The sequence below is a fragment of the Nicotiana tabacum genome, chromosome 13, assembly GCF_000715075.1.
Source record: "Nicotiana tabacum cultivar K326 chromosome 13, ASM71507v2, whole genome shotgun sequence".
Taxonomy (NCBI): Eukaryota; Viridiplantae; Streptophyta; class Magnoliopsida; order Solanales; family Solanaceae; genus Nicotiana; species Nicotiana tabacum.
In genome coordinates this window covers 121498410-121515948 of record NC_134092.1, presented here as the reverse complement: position 1 = coordinate 121515948, position 17539 = coordinate 121498410, and the positions used below count along the sequence as shown (strand labels likewise).

Here is a 17539-nt window from a genome sequence, read left to right as displayed (position 1 = left end):
ACATGCTTTAAAATCAGTGTTTGAATCAAATCATCTAGTTTAAACCTGGTTCCAGTAAAAATCATTTAAAGATATTTTTCCAACAGTTTTTCAAACAAAGGCTCAATGCAAAGGTTAGCAAAAATGATGAAATCATAAACAGTCCCTCGGGCAAAACATCACTCATATACAGCCCCTCGGGCAAACCTCACAGTCACTCGTGCCACTCGGGCATACCTCACAATCACTCTAGCCACTCGGGCATACCTCACAATCACTCTTGCCACTCGGGCATACCTCACAATCACTCATGCCTCCCAGTCACAAAGCACTCGGTACTCGGCACTCGCACTCAGTAGGTACATGCGCTCACTGGGGGTGTGTACAGACTCTGGAGGGGCTCCTTCGGCCCAAGTGTTATAATCAGCACGGACAACTCACGTGCGATAATAATAAAGCATGTTGCAGGCGGGCAGCCCCGATCCACACTCATCCTCACAAATCAGGCCCTCGACCTCACTCAGTCATAAAGTATGCTGCAGGCGGGCAGCCCCGATCAACACTCATCCTCACAAATCAGGCCACTCGGGCATTTCAGTAAAACAGGGCATTCGGCCCAAAACATTTATATGCATCAAAATAGAGTCATAAAACTGAGTTATGCGGTAATCAAGTATAAACATGACTGAGTATAGATTTTCAATCGAAAACAGTGAGAGGATGGTAAGAAACAGCCCCTAAGGGTCCAAACAGCATTGGCGCAAGGCCCAAACATGGCATTCAGCCCAATTTACAAAAAATCCTTTCTAAAACATATAAGTATCAATGGTTTCAACAAAGTATGCAACTTTACAGTTGCTACGGGATGGACCAAGTCGCAAATCCCTAATAGTGCACGCCCACACGCCTGTCACCTAGCATGTGCGTCACTTCAAAATAGTAGAATGATACGAAATCCGGGGTTTCATACCCTTAGGACTAGATTTACAATCGTTACTTACCTCAAACCGGTCAAATCTCTAACCCGCAATGATCTTACCTCTGGACTCGGCCTCCAAATTCTCCGAATCTATTCATAATCAGTACAATACGATCAATACGCGCTAATGGAATGAATTCCACAAGAAAAACTATAAAATTAGACCAAAACCCAAAATTGGCTAAAAATCGCCTATGGGGCCTACGTCTCGGAACCCGACAAAAGTTATAAAATCCGAAAGCCCATTCAAACATGAGTCTACCCATACTAATTTTACCAAAATCCGACCTCAACTTGACCCTCAAATCTACAAATCTTATTTCCAAATTTCTAAGTTCCAATCTCCGATTTACACCTCAAAATCATGTAATCTAGTCGGATTATTCGATGATAATTCAATATTATGGAGTAGAAATAATCACAAGGGACTTACCTCAAGTTTTCCTTGAAAATATAACAAAAATAGCCTCTCTTCAAGCTCCAATTTGTCAAAAATGGCAAATGGGACGAAGTCCCTATTTTTATAATTCTGCCCAGACAACCTCGGTTCTGCCTCGATCTTGGCCCTCGATCATGGCCCTCGATCCTAGGCCTTCGATCCTGGTTCTCGATCCTAGGCCTTCGATCATGGTTCTCGATCCTAGGCCTTCGATCATGTCTTCGACCCGGCCTTCGACCGTCAACCTCGACCCTAGGCTCGATCTGAGCTCAATTTCTGGGCTCGATTTCTGACAGAAGAAATTTCCAACATAAGGAAATTGCAGCAGCTGTTGTAGTTCAATTTTTGATCTGTTAACCATCAGAAACTCACCCGAGGCCTTCGAGACCTCAACCAAATATACCAACAAGTCCTAAAATATCATACGAACTTAGTCGAATCCTCAAATCACCTCAAACAACGCTAAAACCATGAATTACGCCCCAATTCAAGCTTAATGAACTTTGAAATTTTTAATTTCTACAAATAATTCCGGAACCTATCAAATCACGTCCGATTGACCTTAAATTTTACACACAAGTCCTAAATGACATAACAGAGGTATTTCAATTTTCAGAATCGAATTCCGACCCCGATATCAAAAAGTCAACCCCCCGGTCAAACTTCTCAATAATAAAACTTTCGGTATTTCAAGCCTAATTCCTCTACGGACTTCTAAATAATATTCCGGACACACTCCTAAGCCCAAAATTACCATACGAAGCTATTGGAATCATCAAAATTTAAATCCGAGGTCGTTTACACATAAGTCCATATCCGGTCCACTTTTCTAACTTAAATTTTTAATTATGAGACTAAGTGTCTCATTTCACTCCGAGTTCCTTCCGGACTTGAACCAACTAACCTGATATAATATAATATAGCTGAATAACACAAAAAGAAGTAGGAATGGGGAAAACAGGGTTATAACTCTCGAAACGATTGGCCGGGTCGTTACACTTTTATAGATAATTTCTCTAGATTCACACATGTTTATCTACTTAGAACAAAAGATGAAGCATTTCAAAAGTTTAAGGAATATAAGTCAGTTGTGAAAAATCAAAAGAGTAGGAAAATAAAAATTATTCGAAGTGATAGAGGAGGAGAAAACTTTCCTACTTAATTTAGTAATTTCTGTGAAGAGCATGGAATAATACATCAAATGAGTGCACCTTATACACCACAACAAAATGGATTGGCGAAAAGGAAAAATAAGACTTTAGTAGACATGGTTAATTCTATGTTATTAAATGCACATTTACTGCACAATCTGTGGGGTGAAGCACTACTTACTGCTAGTCATATATTAAATAGAGTGCCTTCAAAAAGTGTTCATATTTCACCTTACGAACTTTGGAATGGTAGAAAACCTAAAATATATTATTTTAAAGTTTGGGGGTGTATATCCTTTTATAGAGTTCATGATCACCAAAGAACAAAATTGGGACCCAGAGGAATAAAAAGTATTTTTGTTGGATATGCACAAAATTCAAAAGCATATAGATTGCTTGATCTAGAATCTAATGTTGTTATAGAATATATTCATGTTGAATTTTTAGAAAATAGATTCATTAATAATATTATTGATGAGCAATTGATTGCACAAGGTCAAAGTAGTCATGATACACAAAAGATGCCACATTCTGAAATATTTTTAAATAAAAGGAAAAGTGACAATATTCAATTAGAGCCTAGAAGAAGCCAAAGAGTTAGAAAAGAAAAAACTCTTGATCCGGATTTTATATCTTCAAAATCTATAGTTTTTCTAGTGGAGGGAGATAGAACTAAAGTCTGTAATCATATACCTATTTTGTTTAGTATAGAAGAAGATCCTAGAACATACAAAAAAGCCATGTCTTCAAGGGATGTTGCTTTTTGGAAAGAGGCGATCAATGATGAAATGGACTCAATAATGTCCAACAACACTTGGATTTTAGTTGATTTGCCTGCTGGATCTAAACCTATAGGTTGTAAATGGGTATTCAGGAGAAAATATAATACAGACGGTTCTATACAAACCTTCAAAGCAATACTAGATACAAAAGGCTTCACGCAAAAGGAAGGCGTTGACTACTTTGATACATATGCTCCAGTTGCAAGAATAACATCTATTAGAGTACTTTTGCCATTGGCATCTATATATGATCTATATGTACATCAAATGAATGTTAAAACTGCTTTCTTAAATGGAAATTTAAGTGAAGAAATTTATATGAAACAACCTGAAGGATTTGTTCTTCCTGGTAATGAACATAAAGTTTGTAAGCTTATAAAGTCTCTCTATGGCGTGAAACAAGCACCAAAACAGTGGCTTGAAAAGTTTGATAGTATAATATTATCAAATGGTTTCGTACATAATCAGGCAGACAAATGTATTTACTCTAAGTTTACAGTAGATTATGGAGTTCTTATTTGTCTTTATGTCGACGACATGTTGATTTTTGGTACGAACATGCTTGGAATTTCTGAAACTAAGAAGTATCTAACTTCAGTCTTTAAAATAAAAGATTTGAATGAAGTAGATACTATCTTAGGTATCAAGGTTCAAAGAAGTGATAAGAGAGTGACTTTATCACAAACTCATTACATTGATAAGATTCTTACCAAGTTCAGTCATCTGGGCATAGTGGAGTCTAAAACTCCATATGATTCAAGTATCAAACTAATTGAAAATACTGGAAGAACAGTGGCTCAATTAGAGTATGCAAGTACAATTGGCAATTTGATGTATGTCATGCACTGCACTAAGCTTGATATAGCATTTGCCGTTTGTAAACTTTCAAGGTTTACATGCAATCCAAGTAATACTCACTGGAAAGCTATAATTAGAAAACTTGGATATTTAAAGAGAACAAAACAATTGGGCATTTGTTATAATGGTTTTCCAACCGTATTAGAAGGATATTCTGATGCGAATTGGATTACAAATATACATGATAGTAAGGCTACTTCAGGTTGGATTTTACCTTGGGGGTGGCGCCATTAGTTGGGCATCCAAGAAACAAACTTGCATTTCTCATTCTACTATGGAATCTGAATTTATTGCATTAGCAGCTGCTGGAAAAGAAATGAAATGGCTAAGAAATATATTACTAGATATAAAGTTGTGGCCACAACCTATGCCAGCCATTTTAATATTTTGTGATAGTGGGACTACTATGTGTGTAGCTCACAATAAAATATATAATGGAAAATCAAGACATATAAGCTTAAGGCATGCTTATATAAGAGAATTAGTTACAAATGGAACTATAGCTATAGTGTATGTGAGATCAAACAAGAATTTGGCGGATCCACTTATAAAGACATTAAATAGAGATGCAGTACAACAAACTAGGGAAGGAATGGGGCTAAAACTCTTAAATTAAACACAAGTGATGGAAACCCAACTTTGAGTTAGTATACAATCTAACAATATAAGTTCAATGGATAATAGCAAGTTGCTTGTGTTGATTAAGCACGAATCTTCTCAATTAGAGCCTAGATTCCTATGTACAATTTACTGTTATGTGAGGAGCTTAGGAGTTGTTAAATGTCTATAATAACAGGGCAAAATGACAAACTTCCAAGTGCATACTATTACAAGAAAGAGGGTGAATTAATTCTTAATGGAATTAGCAAATGTCTGTAGTAACAGAGACATAAAGTCTATTTTCACCTATATGAATATTGAGGTGGTGCCGCTTCTAACAAGATTTAAGGAGTTGATCTTGTAAATATGCATGAATTTGGATTAGCATATGGCCATATAAGTGCTAAAGCATAATACTGGATTGTTTCGCTACTTTATAATGTTGTGTGTGTGATACTTTCGGTTTGACAAATAGAGTTTTGCTTGAAATCTCTAAAGTATATACATGCAATAACTCTTGAATGAAAGATATTGATCTTTCACGCCTCAAATTCTTTAATTCTCTGTTAGTTACCTATTTTTTCTAACAGTCGTTTGAAGAATCAAATATATACATCTAAAAAATTACATACTTAATAATGAAAACTCGCGATTTATACATGTGCTCTGTCAGCTAATATACCGAATGTACGATAAATCACAATAATTAAGAAATACTTTTGTTTTCTATACATAGTCTAAATAAAAGTGTTGGAAGTTTTTGAAATGTTGTGTCAGTTCCACTCATGTGATAAGAACAGCGTTTGCAAATATAGAATGGAAGTTCTCTAACTTTGCCAAAATTTGCTGCATACCAGCTGATTAGTTATAAAAATGGAGGTGACTAATTAAAATATGTCAGTGACAAGATTTGAAACAAACTTTTAAGGGAAGGTATGCATAACTAATTTTACAAAGTTCAGTGATTGCATTGGACTTTTTCTTCACAAAAATGAATACACCTTTTAATTTTCTAAATGAATAAATATTTTACGCACCCAAGGGTATGACCTAATGGTTAAAAAAATAGATTGAAAATCATGAGATCTCATGTTCGAATCCCAATAAAAGCAAAAAATACTAGACGATTTTATTCAACTTGTCTGAGTCTTGGTAGATAGAGTTAGTTCAGTATCTGTTGCTGATGGAAGGTAATAATACCCCGTAAAATTAGTCAAGATGCGTGTAAACTAACCCCGGATACCACAGTTATTAAAAGAATTAAACAATTTTCTTTATAAAAGGACAAATGAAAAGGATTGAGTGTAAATTCCTAAATAAAAACAAAAGGAAACCTTCAAATACGTTAGTTGTTACCTAGGAAATTTCATATGAAGTCCAACTTCAAAAGCAAAGACCAATTCTTTCCCCGCGGCAGCTATTTGAAAATCAAAGCTTGTCAAAAATGAGTGGCCATATGTGAAACAAAAATCCAGCGGCAGCAGCCGCGGTGGTCCCCACTTTTGGTTGCACGTGAAATACGAGGGACGCGTGATTTCCACCCGCTCCATAGCCGCCGTTGACAAGAGCGTGTGGTGCACTTTCCATAACTGCGAATGGGTCCCAACTCGCATTGCTTTCGAAACTTCCGTTCTAGTCCTTATCGAAAATTCTATTTGCAATTTTAAATATTTTTCCGGTAAATTCTCTATTTCTGTTTTTGTTCCGTCATTGGCAATCCAATTCTGACTTTTGATTTTTTCTTTATTTTTGCAAAATGTTTTAGCTTTTTCTTTCCACTTTTTAAGTTGAGATTATTGAACTTTTTATTATTTTTTTTGCTGATTTCTGAGGTGACAATACAATATATATTGAATTGAATATATGTAAAAGAAAATGTAAGAAATTGAAAGGTAGTTTTTTTCCTTTATTTCTTTTTTTAGCACGTCACTATACTTGTGCAAACTTTTCTTTCAGAAACTTCCATACAGTCTAAATCCTACGATTAAATTTTCTATTTTGCGGTTAGAAACAAAATTTCATATTTGTTCTTGACACTTAAAGAAAATTAATACGTGAGAGTAATTTTAAATTATACTAGTCAAAAATTAAGAGGGAAATTTAGACTTTTATTTTCGCAGAATTTAGATATCAATTTCACGTTGAAACTCTATTAATGACAAGTTAAAATACAAAATAAAATCTAATGTTATTGTATAAATGGACTAAAATTATAATTGACAAAATATTCGAATAATATAGAAGCAAGTTTGATCTTTTTTCCCTTTACCAATATAATGTTCTCCAACATTGTTTTTAAAAAAAATAGTCCATGCAACAAGTTATAATTTCCCATATATGAAGATTTTTTTCTCGATTACCATTAAATGATTTTTATTGTATAATCAATACCAAACTGTAAGCTAGAATCATTTAATGAAGATAATCCAGAACGTGTTTTTATTTTTAATTTCCTCTTCTTTCTTTTTAGTCAAAGTTGGAGTCTTGAGCACGTCATTGAACTACATTGCTAGTCTAGGGTAGCAACATTAAATTCAAAGTAAATTAACGGTAGACATTTTTCTACTAATTTCTTGTAAATCACGTTATTTCTAGAGACAATTTCTAGAAACTTCGGAGTGTAAAGAGTATTAATTAAATTTTCTTTAAGGGAAAAAAATTAATGTCACCTCTGGCCAAGAGAGAAGTTGTGTTGTCGTCATAGTGAGATTGGAATTAGAAATTAGAACTTGTCATAAATGTCATCAAACTCGTCACTCATATGTGTCGTCTTATGGTAGTGGATAATCCTTGAGACTAACGTTCAAATCCGATGAAATAAAATAATATTTTTTTTTTGATGGATAGTTTTTGTATTAGTGGAAGATAAAAATCTAATATCTATCTAATATAGATTTAGAAGGAGAACATTAGAGTAACGGTAAAGTTGTCTCTATGTAACCTATAGGTTACGGTTCGAGACATGAAATCAATCACTAATACTTGCATTAGGGTAGACTGTCTGCATCACACCCCAAGAAGGTGCAATGCTTTCTATGAACGCGAGATACCTCACGCATTAGATTGCCTAAAAATTTAATAGTTACTTATAAAATAATTGAGGTGCTCAAAATCCGTTCAAAACAACTCATTCTTAAAAGGAATAAGGTGTATCTAAGAGTTTTCTTATTTCATATCTAAGTTTAAATGAGTTGAGTTATAACACTTGTGGTGGTGAAGATATATGCACGAAATAATTGACGTATGCACAAACTGATCAAAATAGCAATATTTAAAAAATATTCTAAAAATAAAGACATGAAAACCATAATTATGTGCCGATGTTAAGAAGAAAAAGAAAGATCCATTTGAGGGGAAGATTTTATAGGATTGTATATGGCACACGTTGTCAACACAATTCCAACAAAACAAATTCTTGATATTATCGTAATCATAAGACGGTAAAAACTAGTATTTTGTAGTATTTGGTGTTTACATCAAAATATATTAATTTATTATATATTTATTGAGTTGATGTAATTTCAAAGTACGAATTACATTAAAGTTCTACTGAAAAGTGGAATATGTAACCCGGAACTAATTCACACAAATTCAGATAACAAGAAATATTTGTTCTAAAAAAAAAAAATTGTTCTTACCCATTCAGTGCAATCAAGAGCAATTTTTAGAAATCACTATTGTTTAGTGGCTATTAATTTTCTATAGCTACCATTTACATAATTACTTCATATAGCTACTATTCAGTAGTTACGGTAGTGTATTCACATGTATTCGTGATGCTGTATTCATGAATACATCAGCAAAAAGCGCCTAAAATCAGGGCAGACCAGCTGCACGCGCATGTATTCGTATGTATTCGCGTCATGTATTCATGAATACAATAGTAAAATGCGCCTAAAATCAGGGCAGTCCAGTTGTACGCATATGTATTCACATGTACTCGCGCTGCTGTATTCATGACTACAGCAGTAAAAAACACCTAAAATCAGGGCTGTCCAGCTGTACGCGCATGTATTCACGCCATGTATTCATGAATACAGCCACAAAAAGCCTCTAAAATCAGGGCAATCCAGTTGTACACGCATGTATTCGCGCTGCTCTTTTCATGAATACAGTTGTACGCGCATGTATTCACATGTATTCGCGCCATGTATTCATGAATACAGTAACGACAATTCCTTAAAAATAGGTATGTCCAGCTCTCTAAGAGAGGAAAAACATAAATAGCATATTTCATGTCTCAATTGTAATATATATCATAAAATACTTATTTTGCTATAAAATATAAAAGGTAACTAATAGAAAATAATTTTTTAAAATAATTTTAGTTTATAATAAATAAGGTAAAATTTCCTACAATTAAATCTCAAATGCACATGACATACGTGTATAAATATATATATTTTTCAAGAAAAAACGGTTTTGGAGAAAGTGCAAATATGTAGCCTGTAACAATATTTCTATATTTAAAGGTCAAATTTGTTACCAGCACAATTATAGTACTACAATTTAAACATAGAAAATACCGTCAGACACATTGTACAATTAGAATTAATTAGCAAATAGCAAAAGAGAGAGTATAATCTGATTATTCTTCTCAACAACTCATCACTAAAGGAACAAGAAGGCTTATATATTTATTATTTCTTCTAGAAGTGATTAATGCAAGTGTTAATTGAGATGAATAATTTAATGCTAATTGTCAAAGGAGGCCTACTTATGAAGGAGTTCCCAAAGACCAAAGACTACTCTAATCTGTCAACAGCCCACCAATACAGTATACATTTTTTTTTTCATTTGACAAATATCCCCATAACATAAGAAAGAATAATCAAAATTATATAATTTATTTTTTTATATTTACTGACTCGACTAATTCAAATTTATTTTTTATACTAAATCTTTTATTATCAAAAAATCTTTTTTTCTAATTATGCGCTTTTAATTAAGGGCGAAAAGGTTCTAACAATCCGACTAAGCACCTTTGACTAGAAGAAGTCGTTTGGTACGACGAATAAACAAAAATAATTTTGAGATAAAAATTTATTATCGCCTTATCCCTCGTTTGGGTATTAATCCTTATCTCAGGAATAAAAATGGTATTGGGATAAGTTATACTTGCAAGATAGTAGAATAGTGATCTCATGAGTCATGATAAAATAATAAAATTGACAATTTCAGAATTAATACAACATGAAGTACTAAACAGTCAATAATAAATAATATTAACATAATTAATCTTAACATAACTAATCTTAATATAACTAAAGCATCAACTATTCGATTATACGCCTTTAATTAAGGGCCATCCTAACTATCTGATTAAGTAACTTTGACTATAAATATTAATCAGTTATCCACATGTTGTGAAAAATAAAATAAAGAGGAAAAAGAACAAAACAAATGTAGAAATTTGAAACCAAGACTCTCTATATATTAACATCAATGCCAAAGCCAGCACACCAACATAGACAACTCAATTAGACAAACAGAGCAAGAAGTTGCTTTGCTTAATCAACATTTGTGTTTTTCTATTTTCTCCACCTCTCTGTCACCTTTTTCTACTTTCAAAATTCCCTTAGCAAAAACAACAAAAATTCAAGAATACATACATAGTAGAGAGAAGTTACAAAATTCATCACAAAACCAAAGGCTTCAGCAAAGAAGAAACAACAAGAAAAGAAGATAGAAAATTACATACATACAAAAATACTTCACCAAAATTGATTTTTTTTGGCAATAAAATTCACCAAGATTGAATTTTTTTGCAATAAAGTTCAGCAAGATTGAAACTTTTTTCCATTTTGGTTAATGGGGTCTCTCCCAATTGCGGTTTCCGGGACCAACGTACACGGTGGTGGAGGCGGTGGTAGGTGGTGGCAGTGGTGCAACAATAAGAACAATAACAGCAACACCACTAAGAGTAATATTAATGGAAGTAGTAACAGCAGCAGCAGTGATCCTTGTGCTAACTCTTCAGCTTTTGTCTTCTTTTTGGTGTCATTTGTTTGTCTTGCTTCAATTGCTGGGATTTACTGTAGGCTTTTACTACCCCCTAATGTACATACAACACTTTCTTCTTTGGGATGTCATGAGGACAATGAGGGTTCTTGGTCTATTGGTGTTTACTATGGTGACTCTCCTTTTAACCTTAAACCCATTGAAGAGGTAAGAAATTTTTCCCTTTTTTTTTGTTTTCTTTTGCTCATTTCTTGGTTTTAATGGTAAAATTTTTGATCTTTTCTGGTTTGGGGTTTTGGGAATTTTAGTTTTAAACATTTTAAATTGAGAATTCTTGGTTTTATGGGGGGTTTGGCTCAAAGATTTAATTTTTTTTAATGGACTAAAGTTGCTAAGTTTTGTGGGGATTTCATGATTTGTTGAACTTTATGTTGTGGAAATGTTTTGGCAGGCAAATGTTTGGAGGAACAAAAGTGCATCATGGCCAGTGGCAAATCCAGTTGTCACCTGTGCTTCAGCTTCTGGGGCTAGTTTTCCCAGTAATTTTGTTGCTGACCCTTTTCTTTATGTTCAGGTAATCTTTTTTCCTTTTTCTAATTTAGCTTTTGTGTCTTGATTCTGGAATCTATTTAATCGCGCACGGAGTTTAAAAAAGAAATGAAAACTTTTAAAATTTGCGGTCATAAGCATGCCATAACATTTGTGTGGCTATGATTCTTTTGAAACTTATGGTGTTAAACATTTCAGGGTGCCTTTGTGTTAAAAGCTTCTCGTTTAGGATATAATTGGAAGTTAAGTTAAAATATTTTCTAATTTAAAAAGAAGTCATTCTTTTTGAAAGTACCAAAAAGTAAACATAAAAGTGGAAAGAAGGAGCAGTAACTTACTATTAGTAATTAGTAATGTTTGCTAAGTTTTGTTGCTCTATGATAGATTGGCTTTGTTATATTTGTGATGTATGCAAATAACAGGAAGCATCTTTAGTTTTTCAATATGCATGTAATCAGGTTGGTGAAAGTATGATGGCTTGTTTGAAGTTTAATTGATGAGACTTTTGTGGACAAGTTGTTTAACTTTAATCCTCTATTATCATCATCTTTTAGAGATTAGATGTGACGTTAATGGAACCGAACCATGTCAGCGTAATTACCTTTCTGAAACAGATAGATTAGTAAGCTGTTGTGGTGCTGTTGCAATTATTTAAATTGGCTGATGAGGTCGCAGGATTTGTCATTAACACATCCTTTTGGTGAGTAATCCTGCAATGAAGGAGGAGTTGAGTTATAAAGTAGATAGGGATGGAAAAGGTTGTAGTTTAGTTCTTTGACATTATCCTTTTGGCTCTTTTTTATGTTGCTTTCCTTGGTTATGTTTATTTTTCTGCTCCGTTCTGCCATAGCCCGTCTTGAGTTAATAATGTGCAAAAACTTGGGATAGAAAGAGGATAATTAGGGGAACTTTGCTCTTCTCTTTTCATTTTACTGGAGAAATTGGATTAAATCCTCTGAAGGATAAGGGGGAATCGGTTTCAAGTGCTTACTAGGAATATAGCCAAAGCCAATGATGTTACATGTAATTAATAAAAATCCATGGTCTGGTACAACTATGTAGAATTAGAAATGGTCATTGTACCCAGAAGTTCTCTTTTTATCAGGAAATTTGTTGACTGACTCCTCACTCGAGTTTTAAATGCCACGGAAAAAATTGAGTTGTATAAGAATAAGATTCAAAGCGTTACATACTCAAACAGAATAAGTTTGCTTCAATTATTTACAATTAAAACCAGGATTCTTGAGTTTCTCTTACTGTCAATAAACTGTTTTCATAGATTTAGGATTCTCTTCTGAAAGTAATACCATATATATGACTTGTCTAATTGTAGTGCTACATGATATTTTATTTTTGAACAATTTTCACTGGGGTGTCTGGTTGTGCTACGATCTTTAGATTCCTCTCTTTTAGGCCATGCAGGATCTTGATTGTTATTTTTCCTTTTTGTTACATTTATTCAGGGAGACATCCTTTACTTGTTCTTTGAATCAAAGAATTCAATCACAATGCAAGGCGATATTGGAGTTGCAAGAAGTACTGATAAGGGAGCAACGTGGGAACAGTTGGGTGTTGCTCTGGATGAAGACTGGCATCTCTCCTATCCTTATGTCTTTGACTACAATGGCAATGTAAGCTTTTTTACTTCCTTAACTATTTATATGTCATGTAACTTTATCTGAAACAACAACATTACACTTGCGCTATCATTGACGTCTACTTTTCTTAACGTCGTGATTAATATTTCCATCAACTTTTTATTTTGTGCAGATCTATATGATGCCTGAGGGCAGCGCAAAAGGGGATCTTCGTCTTTATCGAGCTGTAAAGTTTCCTACAGAATGGAAACTGGAAAAGATCATAATGAAAAAGCCGCTTGTTGATTCTTTTATAACTCAACATGATGGGAAGTACTGGCTTTTCGGTTCAGATCATAGTGGAATTGGTGCCAAGAAGAACGGTCAGTTGGAGATTTGGTATAGTAGCTCACCTCTTGGTCCTTGGAAACCACACAAAAAGAATCCTATCTATAACACAGACAAGAGCAAGGGAGCCCGAAATGGAGGTAGACCATTTTTATACGATGGACATCTTTATCGTGCTGGTCAAGACTGTGGTGAGACATATGGGCGACGCCTGCGTCTCTTCAAAATAGAGGTTCTGACTCCTACTGAGTACAAAGAAGTTGAAGTCCCTCTGGGTCTTAAAGAGTCGATGAAGGGACGGAATGCCTGGAATGGGGCCCGCAGTCATCAACTTGACGTGCAACAACTAAGCTCCGGGGAGTGGGTTGCAGTTATGGACGGGGACCGAGTCCCTTCAGGAGATGTAAATCGACGGTTTATTTTAGGTTTTGCATCAGCTTTAGGTGTTGTAGTTCTGGTTATACTCTTTGGTATGTTACTAGGAGCAGTGAAAGGATTAGTACCCTTAAGTTGGTGCCCTCACAATGTTGGAAAGAGGAGTGATGCCGCATTCGATTGGGAAAGATCAAGCTTGTTATCTTCTAGAATGAGACTAGTCTGTAGCCGCTTGAACAGAGCAAGCTCGTCTCTCCGTGCCAGAATAAATCCAAAAACATGCAGTGGAGGGTTTGTTCTTGCTTTAGTATTTCTAGTGACTGTGGTGTTAATGTGCACCGGAGTTAAGTACTTCTATGGAGGCAGCGGTGCACAGGAAGCTTACCCGTTGAACGGTCAGTACTCTCAGTTCACTTTATTAACAATGACCTATGATGCTCGGCTCTGGAACTTGAAAATGTATGTCAAGCATTACTCGAGGTGTTCTTCAGTTCGTGATATTGTTGTAGTGTGGAATAAAGGCCAACCTCCAGAATTGAGTGAGCTTGATTCAGCAGTGCCAGTTAGGATAAGAGTAGAGGAACAAAACTCGCTGAACAATCGATTTAAGGTAGATCCTTTGATAAAGACACGTGCGGTTCTTGAACTTGATGATGACATTATGATGCCTTGTGATGATGTTGAACGTGGATTTAAGGTATGGCGTGAGCATCCTGAGCGCATAGTAGGGTTTTATCCCCGGCTTGCAGATGGAAACCCATTGAAATATAGGGCTGAGAATCATGCTCGCGAGCACAATGGTTATAATATGATTCTAACAGGAGCAGCCTTTGTCGACAGCAAAATGGCTTTCGAGAAGTACTGGAGCGATGAAGCTGCTGCAGGTAGAGAAGTGGTGGACAAGCTTTTTAACTGTGAGGATGTTTTGCTAAACTACTTATATGCAAACGCGAGCTCGTCTAGTACAGTTGAATACGTTAAACCTGCATGGGCAATCGATACTTCAAAATTTTCTGGTGTTGCAATTAGCCGGAATACGCAGACTCACTATGGGCTAAGAAGCAGTTGCCTCCAAAAATTTTCTGAAATGTATGGAAGCATATCAAGTAGAAAATCAGAATTTCACCATCGAAAAGATGGTTGGGATGTATAGCAAGGAGCAAATTTCTAGCATCATAGTTGAAGTTAGTGCTTTTCATTTTTTTTTTCTTTTTGATCTTTCTTTCCTCTTGGTATAATTTTGGTTTTATGATTTTGGTCAAGCTTTGTTTACCTCCTGTTGTAAATTCTGCTTTGGGAGGGACTTCAACTTTTGTAAGGCAAATGTACATTAGTTTAGATACATAAATTGATATAGTTCTGTGATATCCTTTCTATCAGATTTCAAGATGTACTTTCACCAACATCTATTTGTGATATGATTTCAAGGCAACACAGTTTCTCTTGAATACTTAAAGGTAGTGTGTACCTAGACTTTACCCCATCCTGTAGAGATAGACTGTTTTTGAAGACCCTCGGTTCAAAAATAAATAAAATTCAAAAATAAATAAAAAAAGCAGTAGCAAGATAACTGAAGCGAAATAATAATAGGTAGAAATAAAAATCTACGAACAAGAAAATACAAGACTAATACTAATGCAACTAGAATAGCAAGGAAATACACTCAACCTATTAATTTTTTACCCTAATCCTGACCACTAATGCAACTAGTATGGCAAGGAAATACACTCAACCTATTAATCTTCTATGCTAATTTTCGACTTCCACACCCTCATATCCTCAGTAAGTTGAAGTTGCGTATCTCCCGACTAATCCCCTCACCATAATACCTCTTAGGCCTACTTATATCTTCCTCGTGCCTATCAAGACCAATCTCTCACACCTCCTCATAAGGGCATTTACATCTTTCCTATTCACATGTCTGTATCATCTTAACCTCATTTCTCGCATCTTGTCCTCCAGGGGCAAAACAAAAAACTTTTGCTAGCGGTGCTCTAATTAAAAATCACATATAAAAAAGTTATTTGACAAATAAGTTTTACTATTCTTAATCTCAGGGAAAAAACAAAAAAGACATTGACAATGCTTAAGGTACATAAGGGCATTACAGTATCCTTAAATAATACCACGTGAGATTTTCCCTTTTTCTTTCTCTCCTTTGAGGAACGTTCATAGTATAGTACTAGAATCTAGATAGTCTGGTCAACTTAATAGGCATCATATATTGACCAGTAAAAAAAAATTATTGTCCAACAAAATGTCGAACTGTTTACTACCAAAATTTAGGTCGGCCTATATTCGAGCACGGGCATTAAATGACATGGAGAGAAGATCAAAGTTTAAATTAGAGTAGTAACAAAATATGCACCTAAGCATTAACTGACACAAGGAGGAGGTACGATAGCGTAGATATCCATCTTAATCAAGATTGACTTAAAGTGCATAGTAGTGTAGAGTCTGATTAAGATTTTCATAACTGCCTCATTCAGGTTAATTAAACTAAACCTCTCGTCTCTCTAGAAAAGCAAAATTTGAAATATTTAATAGATCGTCCAAGTATATACTTTTTTTTTTTCTTGTTTCAGTACTTCTATGGTCGTAGCACGACAAGATTATACTATTATAAGATAGTTTGTAGTTATTCAATAAAATAGTCGAGATTGATCAAAATACACGTTTTAAAAAAAACACGGACAAAGAGGGGAAGGATGCTTTTCACTACGTGGTTTGGGTAATCTCCAAAAGCTTAATGTTTCCCATCCACGTTGTTGTGCATGTGAATTGATTGAGTGAATATCTAAAGAAGCATAGGGAATGTAGCTAGTGAAAATGTAGGCTCTAAACATATATATAGACAAATGGGACCTAAAATATGTTTGTGGTGCTCCACGAGCCACACCTATACTCACCTTTTGACAGCACATTTGACAATTGACATAATACTCTGACTCCTTTTAGGTCCAAGTTATAAATAATGTACATAGATAGATAAGGGTATATATTGTTTTGATTTTTCAAGATGTTCGGTATTTATGTTGGAGCTCGATTAAATCTAAATTTGCATTTAAAAATCTCATATTATGGTAAAGTGCTTTTTAAAAACACGATTTCGTACTATATTGGTATCAAATCTAAACTTTTGAGTACCCATGCTTTGCTTGCAAATCTTTCTTTTCCTGAAACTCTCATCAAAGTTCATTATATCATGACCCACATAGTCTGGACTTTGGCCTTCCTTAAGTCCATTTTCTTTTGCTTGTCTTTCCTTTTGACCCACGTTGGTTTTTTAGATTTTGAGTATCAAATCTAATGTTTTGAGTATCCAATATGGTGTATTTATTTTGTATAACATTTACATGTTGCTTTTAGAATAATATTAGTATTATATTTTACACATACATATATATAAGGAAATATATATTATACCTCGAAGCTAGGGTGAGGTCTACGTACACACTACACTCCCCAGATTCCATTTATGTGATGAGGTCTACGTACGCACTACTCTCCTCAGACTCCACTTATGAGATTATACTGAGTTTGTTGTTGTTGTTGTTGTTGTTATTATTATTATTATTATTATTATTATTATTATTATTATTATTATTATTATTATTATTATATATATAAATGGTTTTGCTAAATAGTGTCGAATGACACCCCTAATGTTAGAATTTTTCTGCGAGTGGCTATAATGCAATAATGTTATGGAAAATTCCTTTCTGCCACACTCTTTTTGGCCACAATGGTCCAAATGGGATTATTAATGTAAAATCACAACCAAATTAGGGTTTCTGCACTAATTTTATACCAAAAATACCCTTCGCGTTAGGTTTTGAATTTCTCTCCTTGATTCTCTCTCATCCATTGAATGGTTGCCTTCCCAATACATGAAAAATATCAAGCATGCAAATCCTCTTTCCCATAAATGTATTTTTTTC

General features: G+C 34.5%; 1 protein-coding gene across 1 annotated transcript; it reads left to right on the top strand.

Annotated features, from left to right (window-relative positions):
• The first annotated feature begins 10163 nt into the window (after positions 1-10163).
• Positions 10164-14963, top strand: LOC107761993 (glucosamine inositolphosphorylceramide transferase 1). The gene is made up of 4 exons (XM_016580293.2): positions 10164-10956; positions 11201-11323; positions 12762-12929; positions 13069-14963. Exons 1-4 carry the CDS (start codon positions 10600-10602, stop codon positions 14749-14751), a joined length of 2331 nt encoding a protein of 776 aa, XP_016435779.1. The 5' UTR covers positions 10164-10599; the 3' UTR covers positions 14752-14963.
• The last annotated feature ends 2576 nt before the right edge of the window (positions 14964-17539 follow it).